This window comes from Copidosoma floridanum, unplaced genomic scaffold (assembly GCF_036245765.1).
Source record: "Copidosoma floridanum isolate Cflo_tuat_1 unplaced genomic scaffold, Cflo_Japanese_pri ptg000011l, whole genome shotgun sequence".
Taxonomy (NCBI): Eukaryota; Metazoa; Arthropoda; class Insecta; order Hymenoptera; family Encyrtidae; genus Copidosoma; species Copidosoma floridanum.
The window spans coordinates 5,099,411-5,119,324 of NW_028321888.1; the positions used below are offsets into that span (position 1 = coordinate 5,099,411).

General features: G+C 30.2%; 1 protein-coding gene across 4 annotated transcripts in view; it reads left to right on the forward strand.

The window, feature by feature from the left end:
- The window catches only part of lig (ubiquitin-associated protein-like lingerer), a 543,185-nt gene that overhangs the window by 162,371 nt on the left and 360,900 nt on the right, over positions 1–19,914 (forward strand). For 3 of the 4 annotated variants that reach the window (XM_089590028.1, XM_089590030.1, XM_089590029.1), the window contains one exon: positions 5,826–6,077. The exons of the other annotated variant lie outside the window; for it this stretch is intronic. In XM_089590028.1, coding sequence (XP_089446154.1) covers positions 5,826–6,077 — 252 coding nt within the window. The remainder of the gene's footprint in view (positions 1–5,825; positions 6,078–19,914) is intronic. 4 annotated transcript variants of the gene reach the window in all.

Genomic DNA, 19,914 nt, shown 5'->3' on the forward strand with positions numbered 1-19,914 from the left:
TAGTTTTAACCACTAAAACATAGGGGGTGCAACCCTGACTGTAAAATTTTACTTTGATTATAAGTACTTTTTGATGAGAACAATTTTCATTTAATTTTTTTGAAAAATACAGAATTTAAAAGAAAATATTACAGAAAATGCGTTGTAAGGGTGAAAACTTGAGGGTAGATTTCACCCTCTAGAAACCGTTTTCTGCCAATGAAAAAAAACACGTGTCATTTATTTTTTGATTCTTTACCACTGTGCAAAGTTTCATTAAAATCAGTGAGTGACACTTGGGTAGGTTTGCTTGTAAGTATAAAAAAAAAAATTTTTAAGTTACTGGATGTTAAAATTGAAAACGCGTATACATCTGATAAAGCTCTGTCTCTATTGATTAAATACAATATTTAAATACGAGATTTCTTACTTCTTTTGAGCAACTGCAAATCTTCAGTAGAACTTAGTAGACTTCTATTAACAGGAAAAATTACTGTTGTTTGGAAGAATCTAAGGTCATTTCTTCAAGATTTTCCAGGCCCATCAAAATGGAATTTGTTAAAGAAAATATCGAAACCATAAAACAACATAACATTTGCTATAAATAGATAAGTTGCGGCTTTACGAATTTTCGACACAGGGATTTTAGGATTGCCAGCGTTTTTGACTCAGGGATCCTCAATCCTTTATCAAAAATACAAAATTTCTGTCATTGAAACAATATATAAATAAAATATCATTGAAAAAAATTTTTTTTTAATCTTGAACAAGACGCATGTGGTTCTAACAGTTTCTTAAGTCGCTGATTACGAATCTGTGACCAAAAATGCTTAACTCTTTTATTTAAACAGTTTATAAGTAATCAGTTACTGAAAAATAATATTTTTTAATATTTATTACGATACAAATGGTTATAATGATTTCCTAAGTCGCTGATTACAAATACGTTATTAAAAATGCTATATTTTTTTATTGCAACAATTGACTAATTATTAATTATTGAAAAAATACTTTTTTCAGTCTTGGACAAGATGTATACGGTTACATTGGTTTTTGAAGTTAAGTCAATAGATTTGTACAATATTAAGCCAGAATGTCAACTGTACTCGTAAAAAAAAAAAAAAAAAAGATTTATTAAATTAATTAACTAGCATCTGATTCCTATATACCTTGAAAACTTGATATTTATGATTCCGAAGAATCAGAAGTATCACCATTCTCTGAGTCTTCGACGTTTAAATTTCGATGTATTTCGACAGATGGAGTCAACAAGAAGTGTATTACTTCGGCTGACAATATTTTTCTTCGGTTTTTGAGGAACTTATCTTCAACATAAAATAAATTTATTTGTCGATACTAGAACCCTGTTATAACCATCCTCTATTGTTTTTTCTCGTGTGTTCTTGTGTGCAAAGTTTAGCTGGTAATGTCTAAAAATTTTTATTGCAGGCTTCCTGAGCTTCTTCTGACATTTGACCCATCGGTAAAGGTGAATAAGCACTTATTTCTCCCCCATAAATTGACAGTGTATAAAGCAAAGTAGGCATGTAATACCAAATATACAGCTCAACATATGTTTAGTTGCTTCCAAAGCATATTCTTTGAACTAACTAACATCAATTGCATAACCACATGATATAGTTTGCATGACAACGTAGAAATAAGTTATAACATCCATATTTATTTCGGTTATTGATGCAGAAACTTCTGGAGTATGAAAGAATTTGTGGGCAGTGTTTCTATCGTTCGAACTGCCACCTCCTGGTTTTGGCACTTCAATAATCAAATATCATTTGGCTTTGAAACGTTTTTGTAAAGTACTTTTTTGTCCACTATCTCTTTTATCCTCATCTTCACGACCTTATTATTTTTCACTTCCAATTTGTATCCAATTTGTAATAAGCATTTAAAGCACGCCCTATACATGCATGTAGAATTGACAGACCGAAGATTTTTATTTACTGGTATCTTAAGCATACGCTTAATGTCACTGAAATCCTTGGATGTAGCTTAATACGGATAATAACGTTGGGTAGGTACATTCTGTGAGTGCATAACAAATTTTTCCATCTACCATGGATAAACTTAATTAAAAAAAGGACAAACATCTCTATTGTTAAACACTGCTTCGTAAAGCTGCAACTGATCTATTTATAGCCAACGTTATGTTGTTTCACGGTTTCGATATTTTCTTTAACAAATTCCATTTTGATGGGCCTGGAAAATCTTGAAGAACATGACCTCGGATTCTTCCAAACAACAGTAATTTTTTTTGTTTATAGATTTCTACTTACTTCTACTTATTAGTTGCAGTAGCACGAAAAAAGTAAAAAATATTGTATTTAAATATTGTATTTAATCAATAGGGATAGAGCTTTACCAGACGTATACGGTTTCCAATTTTAACATCCAGTGACTTTAAAAATTTTTTGATACTTAGTGATTTTAGATGAAGTGCCAAAAGTTATAACTTTTAAAACGAATGCAGCATCTTTGAGTCTTTCTTCACGTAGTTTCATTTGTGTTGCCCACGCAATCTCTGCAGTTTTTTTACTGGATCGTAAATCTGCTGCCTTTTTACGTTTAACTATATTTGAACCTTCATGAAATTCCACAGTTTTGTCAGCTCATTTTAAGTGTTTTTACTTTAGTTTCTGTATTTTCATTCTCTCTTTCTCTCTCTCTCTCTCTCTCTCTCTCTCCCTCTCTCTCTCTTTCAGAGAAACTAGTACCTGTCAAATAATGAATATTTGTGATAAAGCTGCTTCTAATTATAAAAAATAAATATTTGTACAAATGTTAAACTCAAATGAGTGTTAAATCTTTTATTTTATGAAAAAAAGTAATCTTTAACCATGACTTCTTAATCTGTGTTCTTTTAATGGATTGACGCTATCTAACTGAGCCAACATCAAGCTCGATTGGTATAGGTAAAACAGTGCTAGATTTAATGCTCTAAGTATGTCCATATATACAAAGAATCCAAGCCCTTCCAATATGCTGAAATGGTCCCATAACTCGAGCTCGTGCGCTCCCCCTCTTTGGCTTCTGAACTTTCAGTGCTACCACTGAATTGTAGAGAGCCTACCGTTAGGGTTTGACGGTGCCAACGATTGACACGTTGCTGTTTAATGCTGTATTAATTGTATACATACATACAAGTGTGATCGTTTGCCTGTAAAAAGTCGAACTCAGAACTGTCATATCTTCAAGACATGGTTTAACATAAGTACTTCAATCACCTAAGCTGTTTGAGTGCCAAATTGTTTTCCGTGTGGAGCATGTGATGATCCAACTTATAAGGACATTCAATTTTCCATGTCCTTGTTCGTACTTATTTATACAAAAACGTGAATAAAAAACCATTAGACATAGTAATGCAAGCAAACTTTTTTTAATCAGGTAAATTATGACCTAAAGAATATGCTTCAATAAGTTTGATAGTGAGATTTTGCGGTGCTCGTAAACTTTTTTCTAAAAAACAAAAATTTTTTTTTAGTTTTGCAATATAAAAAATAGGGACGTTCATTGTTTTTTAGTAACTTTTTATTTTGTAGTGAAATATTGTATACAGGAACAATATTTCTCACTTGATTTGAGAATTATTTCCATTTTAACCCAATGCAATTAGTTGTATTTTATTCGATTTGCCTGTATTTAAACTTATGCGTTATTTTTCTTTTTGCCTCGCTTTTCGTGCTGCTTGAGCGATGGATACGTTTACACTGGTATTGTAAAAGTGGAAGGAAAAATTCACATAAGGTCCTTCTATACATGGTTTTAAATTTTCTGAGGTCTGCTGTAGCCAATACAGTAACTTAAAATTCCTAACAAGTAAAATTTTTTTCAACTTTAGATCACATTTTTCTATTTAGCCACACTGTATAATGTCACCTTGTTACCAGAGTTTACCACGGTAAGGTCGAGGCTTGAGGCAATTTCCAACACCGCCCGTCCCCTGGTATTTGTTTGCGTTTCACCGAAGCGGTGGCCTTGTGATTTAGGTCACTGGCAATGACCATGTCACCCACATCCTTGAATGTTAACGCTAAGTAAATCCGTAGTTGATTAAAACTACTGCAAAACAAAAAGTTATTTTGTTAATAAGCAGACTGATTAAGATTTCTACGTTCATGCTATTTGTGATGACGAAATGTTTTTAAAAAACATTGGTTCTGGTCAGTCATTTCTGAAAAAAAATAAAAGAAACGTGTCCATCATTCATTAAAACGGAAACATTTATTTTGCATATCTCACGTTAGTATAATAAAGAAATTTAAAAAAACTTCTTCTAACTGATGGATATTATATAATACACATGAAACATTATTGTAATGTCTTTAGTTATACATTCTTATAGAAATTAAATCTCTATTCCGGCGCAAGCCAAAATCCGAGCTTCACCCAGATGCATAAGTAACCTTCCTCTCATCCCTTTGAGAACGAGCTGGCCTCTGAAATTCTCCGTTATTTTGCTTCTTCTTTCTTCTCTAATGCCCTTTTGTCTTCTAGGTGAGTGGTCCTTACGGACCTGTCCCACGCGGGAAGGTTAGTTTTTAGTCGGTAAGTATACCGGGTGAATCCGACACTACCACTGGATTAACTGGGATTAGTTTGAGTTAAGACGATATTTCTGTAAATGTAGCAATTTAACCCAAGGTTACTTTTTAACTTTACATAATTGTATAATGTATGATAGAATAGCACAATATACAAAACTTTAAATTGAGTTGACAACATAAATAATCTTACCTTCCTGATTGTAACACAATTTATCTAAGAAAAATCTCTTATAACTAACTTATCAATAACTCGGTATTATTAGCAAATATTGTGCCATTAATTTTCGAAATTTAAGATTCCAGAAAATTTCAATCATTTTGTATAAGCTTGATATTAGCAAAAAATCACATAAAAGAAACTTTGATAAGTTAACTATCTCGTGTGATTCACAATCCTAAAAAAAATATTTAAAAATAGTTTAAGAAAATGTTGGGAGAAATGATATTAAATGATAAACCTAATTTCAAAGGTAAGTTGTTCAACGTAAATTGTATTTCATTCAAGACAATCAATCTCGCCATAACAGTTTTTCAAGGTATGAGCATGTGTTCATAATTGTATGCATAAAAATGTGGTTTTTAACTTATTCTCTTTCTTGTACCATTACATTATGATAGAAAAAAAAATTAAATCTAAAAATAACGATAAAACTATTTTTTCTTAGATAACCTCGAATAATAAAAACTTTCAAAGTTAATCATGAATTGTATACTACATGATCCTAATATAAGTTTAGTCCTTGTTTTTATGTTAAAGTTATCTGAAAAATTTTTAGTTACGTTATCACTGTGTTAAATTTTTTTTTTCAAATAATACAAACGTATTCATAATGGCTCCAAAAACTATATTTACGTAAAAAAAAAATAATAATAAACACAATATAATACATAAGTTCAACGTCTTTCAGAAGACTTTAAGATCATAACGTGCGATGCTGCCTTTTAGAGAATTACTTAATTTTTTTTGGATAAAATTTATCATATTTTAAAATGGATTTTTACTACAAGGATAATGCTACAGTACTTCGATCCATTAAGAGCATTGGTTGTGGAGTACAAACTGAACATTACGGGACACGACTTGTTCGTTTATCGTTCATGTCAGAGTTTCAGTATCAGTATACAGGTCGTTAGCTGCTGTCATGCGACATACTTACTGTCAATTAAAAGTTTTCTTTTACATTTACTAAAAATATCATTATTTTATTATTTCTGAATAATAATGTGTAATTTGTTTTAATAAATAAGTTATGGTCAATTTTCAAACAATATTCCTAATTTCAGGGAGACGTCGAGAAAATAAAGAAAATGAAAAAAATTTAGAAGACATAAAATATGAATCGAATTGTAGTAAGAAAGGTCGCACCTTGTCTAGTAGGTCTGGACGTGGTGGAAGAGGGTCAAGTCGTGGTTTTTCATCTCGATCTCTTGTAAATAAAGAAGAATTATCTTCAAGTTCTAACAGTTTTAGTCGACCTATTGATACATGGACTGGTAATGAGGATCAACTAAGTAATCGCAAAGAATCCAAAATAGGTTTGTTGAGAACAGTTTTTTGATTCATTATTGATTGATCTAATTCTTATACATACTTTAAAAATATTTTCATAAACATTTGATCTGAAGCTTATGTAGATTTATCTATTACCGTTACAATCACATAACAAATTTTAGTGATCTTAAAGGACGTGCGCGAATTACGTTAACCATTTTAAGCAATTCTAGACCACCTCTTACCTTGTTATTGATAATTGAAATTACTGATAAATTATAGATATACGTTTTTCTCCTCCCTCCTAAAAAACTAATGGATGTCTCTTATTTTGCATAATAAACATAATTATTGACTGACGTTTTGAATATTTTTTTTCATAAAATAAATTCTTTTTTTTAAATAACTTAAGTGTGCTAGAGGTACTCTCAATAATTTATTTACTCTTTATAGATTTAATTATTAGTATTTTTAATGTTGAATGAACCCATGATAAATATATAAAAAATATGTTTCATCAGCAAATGCACTACTGGCTGCCATCCAAGAATTCATATTTTTGATCATCAGCATAGTGTTTTTTGATGTTCAATTGTCATTTACTTTAGTCAATACATTTATACTGTTTTTTACATTAATGTCTGCAGCGTAAGGCAAATATGTTGAAATATACCTTAAACTTAGAGTAGAATTAAAAGCTATTTAATATTTATATTAACTTGAGTTTTGAAAACACAAAAACCCGCTAACAAAAGAGGAGCATTAGTTAAAGATTATGTCAAAGCATTGTCAAAAGTGTCAAACTTTTGAACTTACTATTTTGATTCATGATCAATATTAGCTTGTGGTAAAAAAAGTTTGTACCTGTTTTATATTGACAACTTTTTAAACGAGTTATACTTTTAAAGTTACAGAATGAATATTGAGTTTTTCAGGAATTGTTTTAATCACTTCTTCCAAATTGCTGTTTCGTAGACAATTAGAATGAAAATGTTTTAAAAATTGTATGGGCTAACTGAAAATCGATGTGATCATTGTGTGTTGAAAATTTTTAGGGAGATAAAGTTTTTGACAATACTGTTAATATTTAACACTTGAAAAAAAATTTTTTTAATTTTTCTATTAATTAGTTAGAAACTTAGTGTGTCCATTTTTTTCGAACTGATCAGTTTGATCTTGCAAAAAAACTTGAAGTTCTAAGAAATAAGTTTCTTGCATAATGCTGAGTATAATTAAAACTTCTTTGTATACTCATATATTTAAGTTTCAATATCATGAGTACTAAGCTATGTAATATAATTCATTGTAAAGATATTTCATCAACGGATGTGATAATTTAAATTCTCTGTAAGCTAGTTTTTTTTTTTTTTTTTTTTTTTTCAATAATACAGGGAGTTTTTTAATTTACAATTAAAACAATAGTGTCCCATGTATTTGTTGTCCAGGCTCCTAAATTCTATGTATATTAGGATAGCATTTTATAATATGTCATTTTCTAATACAACAGAATTCAGTCCTTATTTGGTGCTAATTTGAGTTACCAAAAGATAATAAGATGCTCCAGTTGATTCTGAGATACCATAGATGTTATCTAAAGTATTTTTGAACACACAGAGTGTATCCAAAAGTACATTTGTGTAGGTATGTAAAATTAAAAGGTAAGAGATGAGTTACGTAATACGACTAAGTTTATGCTATTAATAGATTAATAAACAGTCTTCAATGTATGTAGAATCAAGTATGACATCACCACAGATTATAAACATGTCCAAATCATAATTCCACTTTTTGATTATGGATATGGTACTAAAGGGTAAGGCTTAGCTATAACGAGACTGCAAATTATTTCTTATACACAATTTTTTACTATTAAATAGTTTTCTTAAGAGTTGTTTAAATCAGAAAAACAATCGTTAAAAAAAAAAAAAAAAAAAAAACTACTCCATTTTATAAATTTGGGATACCCTTATCAGTTTTACTTAGAAGACAGCATCCCTTGTTATCAAAAATTTTGGTAAGATTTTATATATATTTGAGACATCAACAGACGATTCAATGCTCAAATTGATTTGAAGATACCGTAAACACGGTATAAAACTATTTGATCATGAAACTAGTCTATCTGAAGACTGAGTTGCAACTAAAAAATTAGTCGGCATACTCTTTTTGATACCGTAAGTTATAGTTTGTTCATAATTAACTTGTTAAAATAATTTAAAACCATTGAGAAAAGCGTTTTTACATTTTAAAAATAGTTTTCTATCACGATAAATTACTGAAAATATTTTTTTTTTTGCATAAAATACATAAATAAATTGCATCAAAAATCGTCTTTCTGTACACTTTTGAACATTCTTTAAACAATTTCTTTTTTATTTAAATATAAGTATCTTTATTCCAATCTAACGTCTGCCGTGACCTTTGTTTTGATGATTTTTCTTTATGTTTTGGGCACCTAAGACGGTCATACAAGTTGTAGTACATAACATAACATTCAAGAATACTAGAAATGACTTTTGTTATAATTTAGTAAAAGGCTTGCTTCCATCTAGAAGTGAGCCCTTAAAGATTCTAATATTATTCATAAATAGTTCTAATGTAGTTTAGTTGAGATATAAAACAATATTTTTTTTTAGTGTACTGATTGATTTTTTTTATTCTAAGATAACATCATTGTTGCGGTCACCTAAATACAGATAAAGCCGTCATTAATATTTTTATACAAAAAAGCGTCCTTACAATAATACATGATTAGATTTACTATTTATTTTTTGAGGCAGATCAAGTAACAACTTGTCTTGTTGATGAGTGATAAATCGGACAAGTTTAGTGAATGGAGCTACAATAAGTGGCAAGTCATCACATTTCTGAATGCCTTAGTAACTATTAGTCAGTGTTTTAATTTTTGTTTAACAAATTCCAAACAAAATAAAAAATTGATTTTACGTTTCCATTTTTAAATGTCTTAATTTACAGATGATTTATTACTTTTTTAAAGAATCTGTATATTTAGTTACCTAGCGCTATTTGAGATTTAATAAAAGTGATTAGTAAAAATGTTAAATACAAAATAACTCTACAATAAGTACTATTTTAATCGTTAATTTATATCTTTTTGATGTAAAAAACTGAACTTTAGTTGAATAATGTTATATCTGTTTTACGAAATTTTGTGAACAAAGTCTTACGTCAAAGGAACTTCGATGAAAATTTCTCTAAGAATGAGAAAGATTTCTATTGAAAAAAAAAAAAAAACTTTAGGCCAAAGAATACCACCCAAGGTATTCAGGCGGTAACTTTTGATGGAAACTTTAGTCAAGAAAGTATTCAGCTTACAGGTCCTTTTTAGTGCTATCCAACGTCAAACTACCTTGCCAACAAACATTACAACTAAACAAAGTTGGCAAAAACAGCTTTTTCAGATCTTACAAAAGTTATTACTAATGCTTACATGTGCAAGAGAAATAGTTGAAAGGAAAACTTCAAATGCTTCAAATGTTTACAAGGCGTAGAGAAATTTACGCAGAACATTTTCCGAAATTAGAACAGCTGCGTCAAAATCTATAAATAATCAATCCATTTAGTGACAGATCAGCTTTCTACTTTAATTTTGACATAGGTTACTTAAATATTCCAGCTAATAAAACAGGTGGAATAATATGTATTTATATTTATTATGGCGCTTAAAATGAAGACATACGGCTCAAGGACTGTGTTGCTTTGGTGGTAAAGTTTTGTGATTAAAAAAAAAAAACAAATGAATTATGTGTATTTCATCAACTTAACTGAGATGCTGTCTGAACTGGGTGCCTTCGTGTTTTTTATATTAAAAATCGTAATTTAAAAATCTTTAGTGAAACAAAAATCCAAGAAAGGGTGATGGCAGTCCTTCAGAAAATTGGTGGTGTCTCGTCTCTAAAAGACTTTAAGTTTTATAGGCATATAGTACAGATATTTTGAGCTACGTAGTTGAAAGGCAAAGTTTTTTGTCTTTGTTTTTATTGAAAATGAATTGATGTACACAAAAAAAAATTTTTTTAAACTTCCATTTTTCTGCTTATACACACATAAAAAAATTTTTTGGCCTGGGGGTCTGACTGTATGCACTGTACGTTTCTGGGGTCACTAAATCCAAATCCAAATCCAAAGGTCGATTTAACCGTAGTAAGTCGAGGGTTAGCCATAACCTTAAGAAACGTAGGAAATGAGGATTTTCAGCAATAATTATTGTATGTAACTTCTCACTTAAACAGTTAACTCCTCAAATCTATCAACCTATGAGACTATACTCTCATGGCCCTAAGATCCTATGTCCTTATACTTACATAACCCATAACCTCAAAAAATCTAGCTAATAAGGATTTTTTGTAATATTAAATGTATTTAACTGTATAACTTAAACGGTTAGCTCCTAAAACCTATTTACCTATAACCTTATAACCTAATAACCTTACAATACCATAAAATTATTACCCAACAACTCTAAAACAAAACAACTCTAACTACACAGCCTCACAAGAAGTTCTGCCTCGGGGTCTGACTACGTTTGCTGTATGTTTTTGGGGTCGCTAAATCCCAATCCGAGGTCAGTTTAATCTCACTACGACTGAATTGGTCCTTAACTTTAAAAGACACTTAAAAATTCGCTAAAACCGTGAATTCCGATCATCCTAAGCGATGTCAAACAAGTCACTTGCTCGTCCATTGAATCTATGACTAACTCTATAACCCTGAAATAAAAATACTGAAACCGCATCGCTTAATCTGTCACCGAAAAAATATTTGTAGCGTAGATTTTGTAAAATTAAAAAAGAAAATCGTCATCATTCCTGTGTTATTTTACAACCTTGTATGACGTTCGTAGGACCATCAGCATTAGCGTTACCTATTGTACCAATATCTATAGCGTGGAGTCACATGACTGTATATTGTATAATAAACAGGCCTATTTCAGATGTGTCAATAAGTGTATAAATGTAAATATTTAAATAGATAAAAAAATAAACATCAACTAACAAATACGTGTGTAAATCAATAAACAAATTAAATAATATCAAATCAAAGCCTTATTCTCCGAGTTAAGGCTAGAGAGTGCAGTTAAGACGTTACATTCGCAGCACCCTTACACACGCGTGACCTCCCTTAAGACCAAAAAGTCTAATAAAGGATGAAATTTTCATTTGCGTTACATTTATTAAATTTTCAAAAAACCCTCATAACAGCTAACGTCTAGAGGTGGAATGAGGATGAAAACATTTTTTTCTTTTTCATTTCTACATCATACGAGAAAACTATTTAAGTTCGTAAAACGTGAAAGGATCGGTGAAAAGTTCAGTTTAAAAAATAAAAAAAAGTGAATTAAAACGTAACAGTCAAACAAAAAAAGGATCATCAGATGTCAAGGCCATACAGTGCAGTGATTATTGCGTATCAAATGTGGTCTTGACAATAATGAGCAGCACCAAGCCACTGAGACAAAACAGTGAAGAGCTAAAGGAGCAGTAGAAAGAAGAAAGACAAATTCAGAGGAGAACTATCTAACACTTATGAATATCCAGTAGCAATCTCTAATATGCAGTAAGGAACAATCATTATTATTATCATCACTGTTGTCTGACAAGTAGAGAAAAATATTATAAATTTTGAAACATTTATTATTAACTCCTTAGAGAGTTAATTTTATTAAAAGGCACTTTTCGCGATCATTATGAATGTAAATTACCAGATCAAATAAGTAAATGGCTTTAATATTGATCGAGTTCAACACAAATGAAGTATGCGTAATCATCAAAACAAATCGCTGTAATATATTCGAAAAAAAGAAATTATACGCAGATAATACTATGACATAAATAACACACATGCACGCACGTTTCGGAAGGTGACTTTTGCGGACAATCATTTGCAAAAGTAGGGGGGGGGGTAATTATGCGGACAAATTAGGAATTATGCGGACGTCCGCATAACTCTACCGTGTTATTAACATTTGCCTTTAAAGCACGTAAAGTCTGCATAAGTTACCTTTCCTAAACACACACACACACACGCGCGTGCACCCTCGCGCATATATATATATATATATATATATACAGGCTGATACGGAATGGCAGGTGGTATCTCCCGAGAACAAGGTGTAAAGTGATTTTTTCTGAAGTGAGCCTTGTTGGAATTATATTTTTAGGGCTAATAGCTTTTAAATAGAAGGCGGTTAGAAAAACGTTCCAAACCACCCTAGAAGTTGGAATGCTACGACGTGGCTGTATGAACGCCCAGCATTGCCACATTGTGATTGTGCTGAGTCGATTAGCAGTGAGGTACTGTCAGTATAGCTGTATACATGGGTATATCCACGCGTGCGCAAGATTGTCTGCTATTGTACTGTTGTATGTAATGTAAATTACACACAATACAAATTAGCTACAAAATCATGCAACAGCAAAAGTGTTATGAGAAAAACTTATCACCTACCGAAACAATTATTCTAATAATAATAGTTATTTTTTACACGTGGTAGTTAACCAGGAAGTAGTATTCCCTTTTATATGAGTAGTATCACAACTTTTTTATACATTTTATATTAATATTATCAAGTTTTATGAGCATATCTCATCAAGACTAGCACAAATATTTCAGACAAATTAGTAATGATACTACTCATATCGTCAAGTAAATCTATACCTGTACATATTGTCAGCTGACGACAGCGTTAGTGGCATACTTATACGGGCATACACAACTACTTGTCCACGCACTCTCTGTCTCTCTCATTCACACATCTAGCAAAAGCTCCTTTATTAAATTTTTATCTTGAAATTTAGTTTTACTCCAAATAAAAGTAAAATATCAAATCAGGTGGGAATTTTCCGCTCTACACGATGGTATTTTTATTTTCATCCGGCCTCTTGCCATATACAAGGTATTAACAAAACAAGTTCTATGCGCTACTTTGTCAATGTTTAAGCATTCAATTTTTCAACTGCTTTTCTTGCAACCTACGAGTTTGATTATAGGTAGCATCAAAAACAACCCTTTGAATATCAGTATTAAAGTTCAACGGATCTATTCATTAATGTAATATTATTGAAATATTAAAATTGACAAATTTTAGCAGAATAGTGGAGTGTTGATTAATAATTAAGGACTTGTGAAATAGTTAGTGTAGTTAGAATTTTTTTGTTATTGCTCTGAAAAGATTTCATCTCTAGTGTTCTTGGCAGACGATATCTTCAAAGGTTTGTATGCAAAGTTTACTTGTGTATCATTAGGTTTTTTCAAATATTTTTATAGCTGAGGATTTATTTTATGATAGGGACACATTCTGCATGCAAACTAACATAGTATTTATAAATATTTTGAAAGATCTATTATAAATAATAATTAACAAATAATAATGGCTTATAAAAAAATTTACTTTAGAGCCATTGTTAAATGCAAAACTTTTTTTATTTACATTTTTTTCAGTAAAATGTTGAACCTACAGGTTTAAAAAAACTAAAACTTCAAATTTCTTTTATTTAAAGATTATGATCAATACTAATCCTCATAAAATCTAAAGCTAGGAGGTTTCACATTTTTAGTGATAGGCTGAAAGAGAGCACGTTAGACTAGGAGCTGAGCCCGAAGTGTATTTGAAAAAAATCACTGCCGCAAATCTTACAGAAGGTGAAAACGTCATGATTCGTGCAGATCCAAGCATTTTTCTTATCTTTTTTTTTTAATCACAAGTTATCTACCTACTTGTCGGGTACTAGCCGGGCACTTGGCGGGCACTTGGTGGGTACTTGCCGAGTACTTGGCGGGCACTTGGTGGGTGCTTGACGGGCACTTGGTGGGTACTTGGCGGACACTTGCGGGGTACTTAGCTAGCACTTGCCGGGCTCTTGGCGGGCACTTGGTGGGTGCTTCGCGGGCACTTGACGGGCACTTGACGGGCACTTGACGGGCACTTGGCGGGCACTTGGTGCGCACTTGGCGGTTACTTGGTGGGTACTTGCCGGGAACTTGGCGGGCACTTGGTAGGTTCTTGTTGGATACTTGTCGAGCACTTGACGAGTTATTGCCAGGCACTTAGCGGGCACTCGGTGGGTACTTTCCGTGTACTTTGAACGTACTTGCCGAACACTTGATGGGTACTTGCCGGGCACTTAACTGGTATTTGTCGGGCACTTGACGGTGTTATATTGATGGTTATTAACTGAATATGATGTTGAACATCAACAAAACATTTGATTTCTATGACATTTTCTAAACACCTTACCTTATACAGTGTTTAATAGATAAATATTTTTAATGAAAGTTGTATAATTTATGTCTGAACAACAAGGTAATATTTAGATTATCTCTTTTACGTATTATGTTAAAGCATGTTAGTTTGTCTAATAAATAAATGAAATTCATTTGCTTTTTTTCTCTGATTTTATAGATCCCTGGGGTGTGTCATTTCAAGTAGAGCGTCGACGTAGTTAAAAAAACATCTGCAGGTGATGTATTAAAAGTTGGAATTTTTCATCCTATGCTAATTTTATTTCTAAGTAAGATTGTATTGTACTTGACTTTGACAATAATTATGATTTTTTGTTTATTTTATAATTATTTAAACATAATCTTTGGAATCATTTCTTAGGTATTTAGATTAAAGACTGAGCAGTGGAAACAAAACAAACAGGGAAATCGTGGAAGAAATAGTTGATTCTGTACGAGGGAACGATACTTACATAGTGCACATTGGTGCTCTATATCTACTTTTCAATCGGAGAACGATGCTAGTCTGTGTTGGAGTTCCACTATATCTAGTCAAGAAAAAACCCACAATATAAAGAGGGAACAACACGACATTCATGTGTCCTAAACCATTTAATAGGTTTTAAAAATTTAGAAAGATGTTCAACGCTTAAAATATTTTTATTTATCTGCTTATTGATGTTTTTATTACTTTGATGTTTCTTCACAGTTAAGTATTTATTGTATCTGTAAACTGTAATTACCTTGATGTATATGCTTAAACTGTCATAAAATAGTAAACATAGTAAATTAAAATTGCTGTTAAAGTTTTGGACGTAACTAAAGTATAGTTTGAAAATGGTTAGTAAATACTGCACAGCACATTAAATAAAATGCAGTTTTTGCCGTACATTAAGGATTCTCATAAAACTTGATAATATTGATAAAAAATGTATAAACAAGCTGTGATTCTACTTATCTAAAAGGGGATACTACTTTCTAACTTTCTAATTAATTACCACATTTAAAAAATTACTATTATTATGAGAATAATTTTTTCAGTAGGTGATAAATATTTCTCATAACAATCTCGGTGTTGCATGATTTTGTAGCTCATTGTTGTAGTGTCCATGCAATTACATTGAAACCCGATGATTGGATGATTGAATGACTTTAAAATATGACAGTATACGGAGCAGACAATGTTAACCTATAACATCCAACCTTTACATTACACACAGAAGCACAATAGCAGACGCTCTTGCGCACGTGTGGATATACCCTTGTTTACAGCTATACTGACGGTACCTCACTGCTTACTGACTCAGCACAATCATAATGTGGCAACACTGTGCGTTCATACAGCCGCGCTGTAGCATTCTAGGGGTAGTTTGGAACGTTTTTCCAATCGCCTCCCATTTAAAAGCTATTAGCCCTAAAAATATAATTCCAACGGGGTTCGCTTTAGAAAAAATCGCTCTACACGCTGTTTTCCGTTAAGTGTTAGCCTGTATATATATATAATAGTGAGGCTTGAGCTTCCAGCTCCCCTCCCAATACACTATCTTAAAAAAAAAGTTATATGATTTAAAGTAAACAGTTTATTTTTAGTATTAAATTATCATAGAGTTGTATGACTTCATACATTAATTGTGCATCAAAAATATCATTTTTAGAACAAAAGTTGCATCAAAAGGTTGTGTTAAGGTTTATATTATTTTTACAGTTAAATATAAAAGTTTCAATTTTACTTATAGGTTTGAAAATAAGTAAAATTTTACCCTTTTTTCTGGTTATAATGACAGCGGGCATTATAACTTATAACATCATGTTATTGCCGGAATGAAGCGAAAACTCAAGAAAATGAAGAAAAATGTTATTATAATTTGAAAAATAATGTCTTAAGATAATACAAACATTAGAATCTCTAATAAAAACCAAAAAAAAGTTTGTATCACAAAAAGTAAAATAAGATTTGAAAATAGGTCAGAAAAAAAACATGGCAACAAACGAAACAGATACAAATAAAAATTCTATTGAAAAAAATAAAAACTTACGAAAACAAGCTATTTTGACAAAATGAATATTGAAGAGGAATTTGGTTCAGCAGAATTTTGGCGAAGTGAAAGATAAAAATATAATTTTTGATTTAATACTAACGTTTAAATCATAGTGCGATTATAGAATTTGGTTTTTTTTTGTTTCGTAATAAACAGAAAATGTTATGAATTAAATATTGCCAAGGTCTAATACATCATATAATGAGTAGTACATTGAATAATTAAAAAATTTTAAATAATAAAGCTAGACACATTTTCATTTAACCTTTAACATTCATTGTTGGTGCAAGAATTATGCAAAAATGTTACCAAGACCCAATTGCAATAATGCGAAAATTCAGAAAACTTGATTTATCCATTACTGTTACAAACAACCAAAAATAGAAATAAATAAATAAAGTTTTGAAAAATTTTCTTAAAGTACTACTCATAATGATATATTGAAAATTACTCTCAGATTATGTCATACAAAACTAATACCCATGTAAGATGATACCAGAAATCAAAATATTTTTGGAGAAGTTATTTTGTACGCTTATACAACTAAATTATGAAAAAGAAGCCTACCAAGCTCGCATTATTCTTACGTTGCATCTTAACAATTATGTATTTACTACTACAGACCTATATTTTGGTAAAAATTTCACTTGATTCATTGGTAAACATTTCTTTAAAAGTATCCATCACAAATCATACTTTTATATGGAGTATATCATGTTTCATAAAATAGTATAACAATTATTAACACCAATGCAACTTTCTAGAATTGTAACAAATATATTATGTTACTAAAGTAATCACCTATATAACAGTTTCACTGAGTACTGTTCGATATTTTTATCATATAGTTATGAATTACGATTAATAATTTCCTTTTGACAAGTACCATGAAGAGTTAATAGATTTTTTTTTGTTTTTTCTCGTATTTCAAGGGAAACTCAAGAAAACATTTGAAAGTTCAAGGGGGGGGAAGGCAAGGTTAGGTTGGCAACTGAATTTGGTCTTACAACTATATATATACATTCTAGTGGGGCTTCGCCACCTGAGCGCTCTTCGCGCAAACCCCCAATAAATTTATTAATATTAGTTAAATACTTCATTTTTTTAGTTTGGCTTTAAAAAATGCATAAGTCCAAAAATTGAACAATTTTACATATAAATCATATTTTAACAATTAAAAGACAAATCGTGTGAAAATTCAATTTACTTAAACTAACAGAAATTGATTTCAAATAAAACAGTACCATAAGAAAACTGTTTTCTGTACTCACATGTGTAATGTATGACAAATTTGATGAAGATAGAATTACGATTTTCAAAACTACATGTAATTTATTTTTTTATTTCTTGTAAAAAAAATTTTTTTATCTCTGGCGTGGATTGGTATAGCATCAACATTACTTTTAAAGAATGACCTGTTGTAGAACATTTCGCTTATTATTAGACTAAAAGAATATAGAAAGTTCGTTTTGGAATTTGAATTCGAAAAAAATTTGAGAGAAGATTTGATGATATGAGACGAGGCTTCTATGATCTCAAAGAATTTCTTAAAAATAGTTGGAAGAACATTCTGTATTTCATGTAATACAAATATTTATTTTGCTAATAAGTTGATTGTTTTAGTAGAAGATTTAAAACATTTTTCAGTTTTAAAAAATAATAATAGAAGCATGATTGTACAAGAAAGTATTCAATCATCATATCTTTGAAAATTGTTTTGTCAATTAAACAAATACTGATACTACATTTCAGAATACAAAACAATTTTCAAAATGTAGTATCAATATTTGTTTAATTGACAAAACATTTTCTTATTCATCATCATTACCTTTTATTTCATACAGAAAACATTTTCCTTTGGTCTTCTTATTTTCCACAACTGTAAATAAATTTCAAGGTCAAAGTTTTAATAACATCAGGTTATATTTAAGAAAATTCTATTTTTGCATTATGAATTATACGTCATGTCATCAAGATGCAAAAGTAAAACTGGAACTTATAATCAAATAGAACGAGATAATAATTCAATAATATAAAGTATTGTTTGGAAAAGAATTTTTAACGTTAAATAACATGAATTAGATAAAAAAATTAAATTTTTGTACACTTGAAAATGCATAAAATTGTACGTTATACTCTTGCACAGTTTATTTAAATAATAAACGAATGTATAAAATCAATGGAATTGTTATTTAAATATTAGTTCATGACAACAAAATAAATTTAAATATATTAATATTATCATTCAATACTGTTTACTTCTATCAAAATACAATATTTTTCTGTATTATTATACGAAATTGTCATCTTTAAGTATATTTTTTAGTTTTATTAAATATCTTTATTTTAAAAAAAATTTCTCTTAAATAACTGATTTCTATAAGAAAATAAAAGTTGTAACTTTAAAACATTTAATTAAAATATGAATACATTTGTATTTAAATAGTATGTTCATCAAGTTTTTAAATAATATAAAGTTTTTACTGCACACAAGTTTTTTTCTTTTGAACGTTGCGCATTATCTTCGTTGAAGACAAAATGGTAATAGTTATTAAATAAAAAAGATAATAACTGTTTAATCTATTTTTATGAAAAGTAACGAAGGATTTCTACTTTTTCGTGTTTAATAAGGCTACCAGTAAGGTTCACGGTTTGAATATTGCATAATATTATTCGTTTTTTTTTTTTTTTTTTTTTTTATTTAGTATATCATGTCATGGTTTTACACATATGCAGTAATGTAATTATTAAACGTATTGAGAAGTCAAGAGAATAAAAACCAGTGCACTTAAGTATTACCCACTAGTACATATACACTATACACTAGTAGTGGGGGGTTGTGGGGGGTTTTGAGAAAAACTACGATATGTCAAAATAAGCAAGAAAATAACGGATTTTTACCTTATTTTGTGGGGGGTTGGTAGGGGGCAAATGGGGGCGGTGGGGGGTTTGTGGGGAATGCCCCACTGAGTAAACTATATAATATAGGAAGATATATATATATATATATATATATATATATATATATATATATATATATATATATATATATATATATATATATATATATATATACTAGTGGGGCTCTACCCCCTGTGCGCTCTGCCCGACAACCCCCCCTTTGATTGAGTTATAAGTGTAATTTTTTCAAAATAAGGTTTGTATTAATATTTTTTAAAGCCTTAAAAAATGATAAAGTTAATTGTTAGTATGAAAATAATATGTTGAAGTATATTTTACAGAATTTGGAAGACTAAATTAAATTTCCTTAATTCGGAAGACTATTGCATTTTTCGAAAATACTCGGGAATAAATTTTCTACGCTGGGAAATTATTACTGGTCTGCTTTTAAGGAAATATAAAGAACAAGCTGCTAATTTCAAATAAAAGTGGTAAAGTTTATATAGACAGAGAGATGTGCCCTTGACTTTTTGTTGGTGAGCTTTATTACTTCTTCTAGTGGCTCTCTTTTTTAAATGAGCTGTCTATCCTGTATTGGTCAATAGATATTTCTAAACTCTTATAACTATATATGCCCCTGGCGCGCTCTGCACACCAACCCCCGTAATTGTAAATTAGATTTACAAAGTATAGAAAAAAA